Here is a 12,436-nt window from a genome sequence, read left to right as displayed (position 1 = left end):
TTATGTAACTATTTAAGATGTTGTAAACGTGATGTAAAAACCAAGTTTCAGATTCAATAAAGAGTCAGTTTCTGTTCTTACTTCATACTCTGTTTTATATCAAATTCTGTATAGAAAATAGAGTGTTTTATCAGAATATATTTCTGATAATCAGAAAGTTCTTGTGTTTATTCAGAGAAACACAAGTTTCTAACAAATACCTCATTCTGAACCACTCAAGAACCTCTCTCATGTCTTCTTCTTCTTCACCTCTCACCTGGAAATATCGTGTCTTCACGAGCTTCCACGGTCCTGATGTTCGTAAAACATTTCTTAGTCATTTACGCAAACAATTTAGCTATAATGGGATTACGATGTTCGATGACAACGGGATCGAGAGAGGCCAGATCATCGCCCCTTCACTCACACAAGCGATTAGAGAATCAAGGATCGCGGTCGTATTGCTCTCGAAGAACTATGCTTCATCGAGTTGGTGTTTGGATGAGCTATTGGAGATTCTGAATTGCAAAGAAGCTAGAGGGCAAAAAGTGATGACTGTCTTCTACGGAGTAGACCCATCTGAGGTGCGGAAACAAACCGGAGATTTTGGGAAGGCTTTCCATAAAACGTGTGCTCGTAAAACGAAGGAAGAGAGGAGAAAATGGAGCGAAGCTTTGACCTATGTGGGCAACATCGCTGGTGAACACTTCCAAAACTGGTTTGTTTTTAACTAATTACAGGTTATTTTTTCTTATGATAAATAATGGTGCTTCCTGATAAATTAGAGGAGCAAAATTACAGTACAAATAGAATATAACTGAAATCATTTAGAAAATGTTTTTTTTTTTAAATGAGTATTATAATTTATTATTGAATGAATATTAGAGATGTGTGTCATAAACTATTGGGAACAAAGGAATGTTATCTTTATGGGTTCTTTTCTTTCTTGTTTGTTAGGAAAAGTGAAGCGGAAATGATTGAGAAGATTGCAAGTGATGTTTCAGACAAACTAAATGCTACACCATGTAGGGATTTTGATGGCATGGTGGGACTTGAGGGCCACTTGAGAGAAATGGAGTCCTTGCTAGATTTAGATAATGATGGCGTTAAGATTGTTGGAATCTGTGGTCCTGCAGGCATTGGTAAGAGTACCATTGCCAGAGCTTTACATAGTCGACTCTCTAACATGTTTAAACTTACTTGTTTTGTGGACGACCTTCCGGAAAACTACAAGATTGGTTATGGTGAGTATAAGATGAAGAAGCAGTTGGGAGAGCAACTTCTTTCAAAGATTTTGAGCCAACCTAGTATGATCATAGGCCATTTAGGTGTTATACAAGAAAGGCTAAACGACCAGAAGGTTCTTATCACCCTTGATGATGTGGAGAGTCTAGATCAACTTGAGGCTTTGGCTAATACCATGTGGTTTGGTGCTGGAAGTAGGGTCATCGTTACCACTGAAAACAAAGAGATTTTGCAGCAACATGGTATCAGTGATATATACCAAGTGGGGTTTCCATCAAAAGAAGAAGCTCTAATGATCTTTTGTCTATCTGCTTTTAGACAAATATCTCCACCTGATGGGTTTATGAATCTTGCGGATGAAGTTGCAAATATTTGTGGTAATCTTCCATTGGGTCTGCATGTTTTGGGGTCATTACTTCGGGGAAAGAACCATGCTGACTGGATAGATGAACTACCAAGGTTGAAAAGGTGTCTTGATAGAAGAATTGAGAGTGTAATGAAAGTGGGCTATGAGAGTTTATATGAGAACGACCAAGCTTTATTTCTCCACGTTGCAGTCTTCTTCAATCATGAACATATTGATCATGTGACATCAATGATGGCAAAAACGAACTCGGAGGTTAGACTTGGGTTGAGAAACTTAGCAAATAAATATCTCATACATATAGATCGAGGAAGTAGAGTGGTAATGCACCGTTTGCTACAAGTAATGGCTAGACAAGTCATTTCAAGACAAGAGACTTGGAAACGTCAGATTCTAGTAGATCCCAAGGAGATTTGTTATGTTCTAGAAAATGCAGCGGTAAGTTTTCAATTTGTGGGGTTTTGCATTACAATGTGTTCTGTCTGGCCACTAACAAGTTTTCTTGTGAATATTTTTTAGGGTAATGGATCAATTGTAGGTGTATCATTTGACGTATCAGAGATCAACGAATTGACAATAAGTGCGAGGGCTTTTGAAAGAATGTGCAATATTTTCCTCTTGAAAGTCTACCATGGTAGGCACACCGGAAAGGGAAAATTGCACATTCCAGAGGAGTTTGAGTTTCCATGTCGCGTAAGTTTACTACATTGGGAAGTATACCCAAGAAGGAGTCTTCCTCTTAGATTTTGCACAGAAAATCTCGTTGAACTCAAAATGCAGGACAGCAATCTCGAGAAGCTATGGGAAGGAACTCAGGTTAATCGGAAACAAGACAACTGATATATGAATATTAGTCACTATGTTCTGCTTTTTTTTTTTTATTACATTCAGACGCTTGCAAATCTCAAGAAGATGGATTTCAAGGGCTCATCTCTGTTGAAGGCACTACCAGATCTTTCAAATGCTACAAATCTAGAGGAGTTGGATATAAGTTTCTGCGATGCATTGGAAGAGCTTCCATCCTCAATTGCGAATCTTGATAAAACAAATCTGTTGCAAATGGATTCCTGCAAAAGCTTAGAAGTCATTCCAAGTCTCGTTAAGTTGACATCTCTTGAATTGATCAAAATGTGGATAATGTCACGATTGAGAATTCTTCCAGATATACCTACCAGCATCTTGAAATTAAGCGTAAATGCGTCAAGAGTAGAAGAATTGCCTGCATCACTTAGGCATTGCTCTCGTCTTGAGTCTGTTGAACTATTTAGCTGTACAAATCTCAAGACCTTCTCAACACATCTCCCCACGAGCGTAAAAAGTCTAGACCTAGGAGATAGTGGTATTGAGATGATTACAGATTGCATCAAAGGTCTTCATAATCTAGAATACCTTCATCTATCAAGCTGCAAAAGACTTGCGGCTTTGCCAGAGCTCCCTGGTTCGCTCATACAGCTATATGCAGACGATTGTGAATCACTGGAGAGAGTAAGTGGCACTTTAAACACTTCAAAAGCAGATCTCATTTTCACTAACTGCATCAAGTTGGGTCTACAAGCACGTCGAGCAATTATCCGACGATCGTTTGTTAGCGGGTGGGCTCTCTTACCCGGAACAGAAGTACCTGCAGAGTTCCATCACCGAGCCAGAGGAAAATGCTTAACAATTGGTTATTCCACTTTCAACAGATTCAAGGTTTGCGTTGTGATTAAGCAGAACCTAATTTTGGATTCAAGACTTTGGTATCGCTGCCTAGTCAACGACAAGGTAATAAACTCTGTTGACATCAGTCCCTACTTACCTGGTGTCGCAAAATTAAAACAATGTTATAACACATATCATATATGGACTCTTATACCGGCCCATTAGGTCCATCAGGGCATTGTACTTAACCTAGATTCCCTATGTACTCTATATATACATTCCAGTGATTAATAAAGTTTCTAAGTTTTCACAACACGTTATCAGCACGATAAGACTCTCTGAGCGAAAAACCCTAATAAATCCGGCCACCACCAAAACCCTAAAAGCAAGTCGAAACTTAAAAGACGCATATCTTCCAAACCGTGAGGAACCAGAAGACGATCTACATATCAAATCGAAGCCCTCGACGAATCTACTGGTGAAAACCGTTTGTCGATCCAACGTCGGACGCGCCCTCACGCACACTTACAGTACACGACGATCAACCGAAAAAAAAAAAAAAACCAGATCCGAGTTTTTACTTCTTCAACCAGCAGCTTCTCCAGTTTTGGTGATCAATCCTTGGAATTTGTAGCGGCTAACTGAGGTCTATTAGCTCCCAGTTTCATTAGCCTGTCAGAAATCCAAAGGTGGAAAAGGTATCTTCTAAAACTGAAAGCCATAGAACCGGTTGTTTAAACACTTCAAAACCCTATAAAAAAAAAATCGATCTCTAATTGATTGAAAGTGTTTGATACTCTGATGATTGATTGATAACTTGTTGATTGATTGTTTAAATTACAAGTTTATGCATGTTCAAAGGTTTTAAACTCGTTTTATAAAACCCTAATCTACAAAAACCTAACAACCGTTTTTGGCCATGTTTATGGCATAAACCTATTCGATTTTCTTCATGTTTAATAAGCTTGTTGCAGCTTATTTGATTGTTGATTCTCCCCTAGGGTTCCTCCTAAACCGCCTAAAACCGGCTAAACCTAGTTCTCATTAACCGAAATTATATTCGGCTTTAACCGATTAAATCACAGCTATTAAACCGACATCGTGTTCGGGGTAACTAAAACCATACCCTTTAAAATTTACTATTTCCGAGAAAGTTCCCTCTAATAGAAAGTTTCCTCATATAAAAACTTTCCTCATATAGAAATTTTCCCGACATAGAAACTTTCCTCATTTAGAAAATTACCCAAATTAGAAACTTTCCAAATTTAGAAACTTTCCTAAAATAGAAATATTCTCAAAATAGAAAGTTTCATCATCAGCATTCAAAATTTTCTCAAAACAATCCCTAACAAAATCAATCTCATGTTTCAGATGTCAAACATTCAGAAATGTGAATTCGAGGCCCTTCACGTCTCCGGGGATAACTACCTCGAGTGGGCCCTAGACATGCGCTTGTTCCTTGCATCGAAAGAACTCGATGCATGTATTACCGACGGTAACACCGCATCCCGTAAGAGACAGTCTCAGGCGATATGTCACATACGCCATCATCTGGCCCCGAGCCTTAAGCAGCAATATCTCACTCTTGAGAATCCACTTGAATTGTGGCAAGCGCTGAAAAAGCGATATGACCATCAGAAAATGGTCCAGTTGCCTCAGGCAGATTTCGACTGGAAGAACCTTCGGTTCCAGGACTACAAATCCGTAGATGATTACAACAACGAACTCTTTTGTATTGTTGCCATCCGGAAACTCTGTGGCGAGAATGTGACAGATAATGATCTCCTCGAGAAAACATTATCCACATTCAGCATAGAGAATGTTGTGCTCCAACAACAATACCGTGCAATGAAACACACATTGTACGAAGACTTGTTGTCCTGTCTTCTCCTCGCTGAGAAGAATAACCAGCTGCTTATGAGGAACAGCGCTATGAGGCCCCCGGGATCGGCTCCTGTCCCAGCTTCTCGTCAAGAGTCCTACCATGTTCAACCCGATAGATCCTCAGATCACCGCCGTGGACGTGGTAATGGACGTGGTAATGGCCGAGGACATGGACGTGGAAGACGTAGACGCGGACATGGTCGTGGCAACCGACCTAACCTCAGTTATGGTCCTGGTCGTGGTCGAGGCATCACCAAGCCGACCCGCCACACCAACCCCGATCACTCTGCTTGTACCAGATGTGGGATGTTCAACCACCCAACAAAGCAATGTCGCACCCCCAAGATCCACTGCGATCTATACCAGAAGTACGGAAAAGCTCCTGCTGAAGCCAACATGACTCAGCCAGTCGATGCTGCTAACCTGGAAGGTGACGACCTCCTTGATGATGAGAACACCACAAACGAGCAGACCAACCCCATGGACTATGAAACAGCTGATCTCCTCGATTAATTCAATCATCTGAAACTCTGATACAATTTGATTTTTTTCTTTATTTTTTTTTTTTTTCCATTTGCCTTTATTCTCAGACACTGCTTTACTTTATGATTTATCACATTTTCTGAATTCTTCAATACTGAATTCTATCTTCTATTCATAATGAAGCACACCAGCAAATGGAAACCATAGTCGTAGATAGTGGATCCAGCCACACTATCTTAAGAAACAAAAGTTACTTCATAAACCTAACCTATCAAACCGCAAATATTAGCACCATCGCGGGTCCCTCAAACCTTATCGAAGGATATGGCCATGCCTATGTGTTGCTATCAAATGGCACACAACTTGAAATACCAGATGCTCTATATTCTCCTAGTTCGAAGAGAAATCTTCTGAGCTTCAAGGATATAAGACAGAATGGTTTCCACATAGAAACCCAAGGTCAAGGGAACAAAGAATCCCTCCTAGTCACTAAAACCGTAGACGGCCATAAACAAATCCTCGAAACCATACCCGCGCTCTCTACTGGACTTTACCATGCTAAAGTCAGTATGATTGAAGCTAATACCACTCTCAAAGCCCGGTTTACTGATTATACTATTTGGCACGACCGGCTCGGTCATCCCGGTGCAAATATGATGCGTAAACTAATTCAAAACTCTCAAGGGCATACCCTCAAAGAAAACCGAGCTTATCCTCAACACCTCATGTGCACAGCTTGTTCTCAAGGCAAATTGATCACTCGGCCTTCACCAGTTAAAATCTCTAAACAAACACTTCATTTCCTAGAAAGAATCCAGGGCGATATCTGTGGACCTATACATCCATCTTCCGGACCATTCGGGTACTTCATGGTCCTTATAGACGCATCGACCCGTTGGTCATATGTTTGTCTCTTGTCCTCTCGGAACCAAGCCTTCGCTAGGTTCTTGGCCCAAATCATCAAATTGCGGGCCCATTTCCCTGACTTCCCACTAAAGACTATCCGCCTTGACAATGCTGGTGAATTTACCTCACAAGCGTTTAATGACTACTGTATGGCCATGGGGGTAACCGTGGAACATCCTGTAGCACATGTCCATACTCAAAATGGATTGGCTGAATCATTCATTAAACGCATTCAATGGATAGCCCGACCATTACTCATGAGATCAAAGCTCCCGGCCTCAGCATGGGGACATGCAGTATTATATGCTGCTGAACTCATACGCATCCGGCCATCTAGTGAACACAAATATTCCCCATCCCAACTACTCTCGGGTCATGAGCCAGACATCTCCCATCTCAAAACATTTGGGTGTTCAGTATATGTACCCATTGCTCCACCACATCGAACCAAAATGGGACCTCAAAGAAGGATGGGAATATATGTTGGTTTTGACTCTCCCACCATCATAAGATATCTCAAGCCAACCACTGGAGATCTCTTCAAGGCCAGATATGCGGTTGCCAATTCGATGAATCGGTATATCCCTCTTTAGGTGGTGAGACAAACAAGCTGGTCAAAGATCTTTCATGGAATCAAACATCATTAAATTGGCAAGATCCTCGGACTCTAGAATGTGATTCAGAGATCCAAAAGATTATTCATTATCAAAAGCTAGCTAATCAATTGCCAGATTCCTTTGCTGACCCGACCAAAGTAACCAAATCGTACATCCCAGCTTGTAATGCACCAGTACGAATAGCTGTCCCAACGGGACAGACCCAAGTTGCTACAGAGTCTGCACCACGTCTCAAACGGGGCAGACCTCTCGGTTCCAAAGATAAGAATCCCCGGAAATCAAAGAAAGGTGCAATAACCGAAACCGGGATTCCTGCAATATCAGACATAGCCGCGGCTGAGACTCAATCTAATGAACCCTCAATGGAAGTTCGGGACGCCGAATCTCCAGGTTCAGAAGATAACAATGAGATCTCCATCAATTACAATATGTCCGGAATACAATGGAATCGAAAAGAAGTCGACTTAAATGCACTCTTTGCATACAAAGTAGCACTTGATGTTGCGCTCACGCAAGAGGATCTAGAAGCCACGTCAATAACACAGTGTACACATCGAACAGATTGGCTAAAATGGAAAGAAGCCATAAACGTGGAGTTAAAGAGTCTCAAACTCAGAAACGTGTTCGGTCCGATCATCCGGACCCCATCACACATCAAGCCAGTGGGCCACAAATGGGTCTTTGTGCGCAAAAGGAACGAACTCGGTGAAGTCGTTCAATACAAAGCACGGCTTGTAGCACAAGGATTCTCACAGAGACCCGGAATCGATTATGAGGAGACTTATTCTCCAGTGGTGGATGCAACAACATTCCGATTCCTCATAAGTCTGGCCATAAGAGAAAATCTTGATCTGCGGTTAATGGATGTTGTAACCGCATATCTCTATGGGCCCCTGGACAACGAAATATATATGAGACTCCCAGATGGCATTGAACTAAAAGACAAAAATGCATCTCGAGATCAATACTGCATCAGGCTGAACAAATCCTTGTATGGACTGAAACAAAGTGGGCGTATGTGGTACAACCGCCTCAGCGATTACCTCATCAAAGAAGGCTACAAAAATGACCCCATCAGTCCATGCATCTTCATCAAGAAGTACTCAAACAAAGGATTTGTAATCATAGCAGTATACGTGGATGATCTAAACATCCTCGGAACATCTGGTGAGATCTCCCAAACAGTCGACTGCTTAAAAGCAGAATTCGAAATGAAAGACCTAGGCAAAACAAAGTACTGTTTGGGATTACAACTTGAGTACATCAAAGGAGGAATCCTTGTGCATCAATCGGCTTATATCGAAAAGGTACTCAAGCGATTTAATATGGACCAAGCTCACCCATTGACCAGCCCAATGGTAGTTAGAAGCTTAAGTGATGACCCTCTTGGTCCCAAAAAGGATGATGAAGAAATCCTTGGTCCTGAAAAGCCATACCTCAGTGCTGTAGGAGCGTTAATGTACCTGGCTAGTCACACTAGACCAGACATATGTTTCGCCGTGAACCTCCTCGCTCGATATAGTTCATCCCCAACTCAGAGGCACTGGAACGGTATAAAACATCTCCTAAGATACCTTCGAGGTACTCAAGACTTAGGACTCTTCTATACTAACAAAAATAAAGATGGGTTAGTCGGCTTTGCCGATGCAGGATATCTATCAGATCCGCACACTGCCTCAAACTGGCTACGTTTTTACGCATGGAGGAACAGCCATCTCTTGGAGATCAATGAAGCAGACACTCACTGCCACTTCATCAAACCATGCTGAAATCCTAGCCATTCATGAGGCTAGTAGGGAATGCGTCTGGCTGCGCTCCTTGACTCAGCACATCCACAGAGATTGTGGTATGGACGAAGACACACAGCCCACGGTGATGTATGAAGACAACGCGGCATGCATAGCTCAGCTCAAGGAAGGATATATCAAAGGAGATCGGACGAAGCACATTCTACCGAAGTTCTTCTCAACCTCAGACTGGCAGAAGGACGGCACTCTCAGCGTTCAGCAGGTCCGATCCAGTGAGAATTCAGCTGACCTCTTCACCAAATCATTGCCTACTTCAACACACCGGAAGCTCGTCAAACAGATAGGAATGTATAGACTTAGAGATCTGCAGTGATGCTACAATCAGGGGGAGTAATGCGTGTTGTACTCTTTTTCCTTCACCATGGTTTTGTCCCACTGGGTTTTTCCTGGTAAGGTTTTAATGAGGCAACATTCCCCAGCGCATTATCGAGATCCCGATTGAGTAGCTGGCCCGGTTCACTCGTCCAAGGGGGAGTGTTATAACACATATCATATATGGACTCTTATACCGGCCCATTAGGCCCATCAGGGCATTGTACTTAACCTAGATTCCCTATGTACTCTATATATACATTCCAGTGATTAATAAAGTTTCTAGTTTTCACAACAAACAAAACATTTATTTATATTTCACGAACGCTTGCCTGTTATCGAACCCTCTGAAGTGAGCAGAAGTATAGTGCTCAAATTCAGCAGCGAAGACGACGAATTTGACATTATAGAGTGTGGTCTCCAGATTTTGATGGACGAAACAGATGTAAGCAACAACAATGGGGAATCTGGAGATGAATCTGAATTTGGAGAAGCGTCCCAAGAAAAAGTTGACGACTGGGTTACTGACAAAGCCTCATACAAAGAAGAAGATGATGAATCTGATTCCGGAGAAGCGTCCCAAGAAAATGATGAGGATATTGACGACGACGAAGAAGAAGATGACGATGGAAGTGATTACTCGGTTATAGAAGAATCCTGCAAAGCCTCACACGAAAAAGAAGATGACGATGATTGTATTGCTAACGGGAGATCTGAATCTGAATCTGGTGAAGCCTCTGACAAAGAAGACAATGAATCTCAATATGGAGAAGCCTCCGAAGACAAAAATGAGGGTATTGGCGGCGACGGTGACTACGAATCTGTATCAAGGAAGAGTTTGTGGCAGAGGACGGTAAAAGGTGCTATTACAATGATAGTTTTGGCGCTGTTGATTATGATTTTCTGTGAAACTCTGAAACAATGTAAGAACCTGAATGTTGCTGGCTTCTCTTTGACATGTTAGACGAAAACAACAGATGATGTCTTTACTTTTCATCAAATTAATTCTCTTTCTTTTTTCCTCTGTCACTGTTTTGTCTTTTGGCGAAGAATCTCTATCCTTTTTATCATTTTGAGATGTTTCTAATGTTAATTTTCATGTTAGATGTTATGTTTCAGCAGCCACCTTTGATAAACTAGTTCGAGAGATTTCTTGGCTGCTTCAAAGATCTTGGTTGTGCCTCCAAAACCTATTTATATGCGAAATTGAATATTTTTATTAAATTCTTAAAGTCCCTGAAACTGGATCGTCCCATGATGATTAACTTCAACTGGTCTCGAATGTTGGAATAAGCTTGATCAAAGCTTGAGTAGCAAGTTTCCTAAAGAATTTAGGAAAAGGAAAGTTTCTATCTAGGAGTTATCTAGAAAGTTCTTAGGAGTTATCTAAGAATGTTAAAGTGTTTATCCATTAGGATTAGGATGTGTTTTATCTCCTCTATATAAGAGATACCAAAGTTGTGGTAATCCTTAAGAGTTTAGAGAGAGATTAAGAAGCTTTAGTTTTGAGTTATTTTCTAAAGCTAATAAAGAAGTTGCTTTATTATTTCTTGATCTAAGTTCTAAATTCTATATTTGGTATCAGAGCAAACAAAACCCTACAACCATGGGAGATCTCGTCACAGCGACAACCAAAACAAAAGAGGGAAGCTCCTCTACAACCATCCAGTGTCCGATGCTCAACAACACTAATTACACAGTCTGGGCAATGCGGATGAGAGTATTGCTCATGATAAATAAAGTATGGGACACCACCGACCCAGGATCAGAAGATGCCGAGAAAAACGACTTAGCACAAGGACTTCTGTTTCAGTCCGTGCCTGATGCGTTAGTACTACAGATCGGGGAGCTGAAAACTGCAAAAGCCGTTTGGGAATCGATAAAAACTAGACATCTTGGAGCAGACAGAGTTAAAGAAGCAAGATTACAGACCCTAATGGCCGAATTTGATAAACTGAAGATGAAAGATACGGACACAATAGACGATTTTGTTGGAAAGCTATCAGAGATATCTACAAAGTCGGCTACCTTAGGAGAAAATATTGAGGAAACAAAGATTGTGAAAAAGTTCCTTAAGAGTCTACCAAGGAAGCGGTACATACACATCGTTGCAGCACTTGAGCAAGTCCTCGATTTAAAAACAACAAGCTTTGAAGATATTTTGGGAAGACTCAAAGCCTATGAGGAAAGAATCTGTGATGACGAAGAACCGCAGGAAGAACAGGGAAAATTGATGTACGCCAACACAGACTCACAAAAGGATCAAGAAACTTCAGGATGAGGCAGAGGTAGAGGACGATTTGGAAGAGGTAGAGGCCGCGGATGATTTGGATATCAGCAGAGAGAAAAATCGAAAGTTGTCTGCTACAGGTGTGACAAAACAGGGCACTATGCTTCAGAGTGTCCTGACAGGTTGTTAAAATTACAAGAAACAGAAGAGAATGAAGAAGACGACTCGCATGAAGTAGAGAAACTCATGATGCATGAAATCGTTTTTCTCAACGAGAAAAAGGTGAGACCAGAAAATCTCGATGTATGTTCAGATAAGGTGTGGTATCTGGACAACGGTGCGAGTAATCACATGACGGGGAATCGGAACTGCTTCTCAAAATTGACGAGACGGTCACAGGGAAAGTAAGGTTCGGAGACGACTCGCGCATCGATATCAAAGGAAAAGGATCGATTGTTTTTCTCAGCAAAAGTGGTAAAAGGAAGGTCTTAACTAATGTTTACTTCATACCAGATTTAAAGAGTAATATTATAAGTTTCGGTCAAGCTACAGAGTGTGGCTGTGAAGTAAGAACGAAGGAAGACTTCCTTACATTGATTGACAAAGACGGTCAGCTATTAATTAAAGCAAATCGATCAAAGAACAGGCTGTACAAAGTCAACTTAGAGGTCGAAGCAACTAGGTGTTTGCAGCTGATAACAACAAGCAGTTCTCAATGGCATTCCCGACTAGGACATGTCAACCCAGAAACTATAAAGACAATGGTGAGAACGGAGTTAGTAATTGGTATAGAAGGCATTCCAAAAGAGAAAGAAACTCGTGTCTCATGTCTGCTTGGTAAACAAACACGAAGAAGCTTCCCACAAGCAACCTCGTATCGAGCCACAAAGGTATTAGAACTGATACATGGAGATCTTTGCGGACCCATCACACCATCCACAGCAGCACAGAAACGGTACATATTTGT

General features: G+C 41.4%; 1 protein-coding gene across 1 annotated transcript; it reads left to right on the top strand.

Moving 5' to 3' along the window:
* The first annotated feature begins 230 nt into the window (after nucleotides 1–230).
* Nucleotides 231–10,203, top strand: LOC18022889 (disease resistance protein ADR2). Its single transcript, XM_024158761.1, has 5 exons — nucleotides 231–697; nucleotides 937–2,026; nucleotides 2,108–2,404; nucleotides 2,480–3,352; nucleotides 9,664–10,203. The coding sequence occupies exons 1-5, from the start codon at nucleotides 231–233 to the stop codon at nucleotides 10,201–10,203; spliced, it is 3,267 nt and encodes a 1,088-aa protein (XP_024014529.1).
* Nucleotides 10,204–12,436: the final 2,233 nt, after the last annotated feature.

Source organism: Eutrema salsugineum, unplaced genomic scaffold (assembly GCF_000478725.1).
Source record: "Eutrema salsugineum unplaced genomic scaffold, Eutsalg1_0 scaffold_14, whole genome shotgun sequence".
Lineage (NCBI taxonomy): Eukaryota > Viridiplantae > Streptophyta > Magnoliopsida > Brassicales > Brassicaceae > Eutrema > Eutrema salsugineum.
This window is presented reverse-complemented; position numbering and strand designations above follow the sequence as displayed.

What these genes read in the sequence shown, in the direction of transcription:
- LOC18022889 (XM_024158761.1), top strand. Translation starts at nt 231, where the DNA reads ATGTCTTCTTCTTCTTCACCTCTCACCTGGAAATATCGTGTCTTCACG. An exon ending in ATGTTCTAGAAAATGCAGCG is followed by an intron (nt 2,027 to 2,107) that starts GTAAGTTTTCAA and finishes AATATTTTTTAG; the next exon opens with GGTAATGGATCAATTGTAGG. An exon ending in GCTGCCTAGTCAACGACAAG is followed by an intron (nt 3,353 to 9,663) that starts GTAATAAACTCT and finishes TGTGGTCTCCAG; the next exon opens with ATTTTGATGGACGAAACAGA.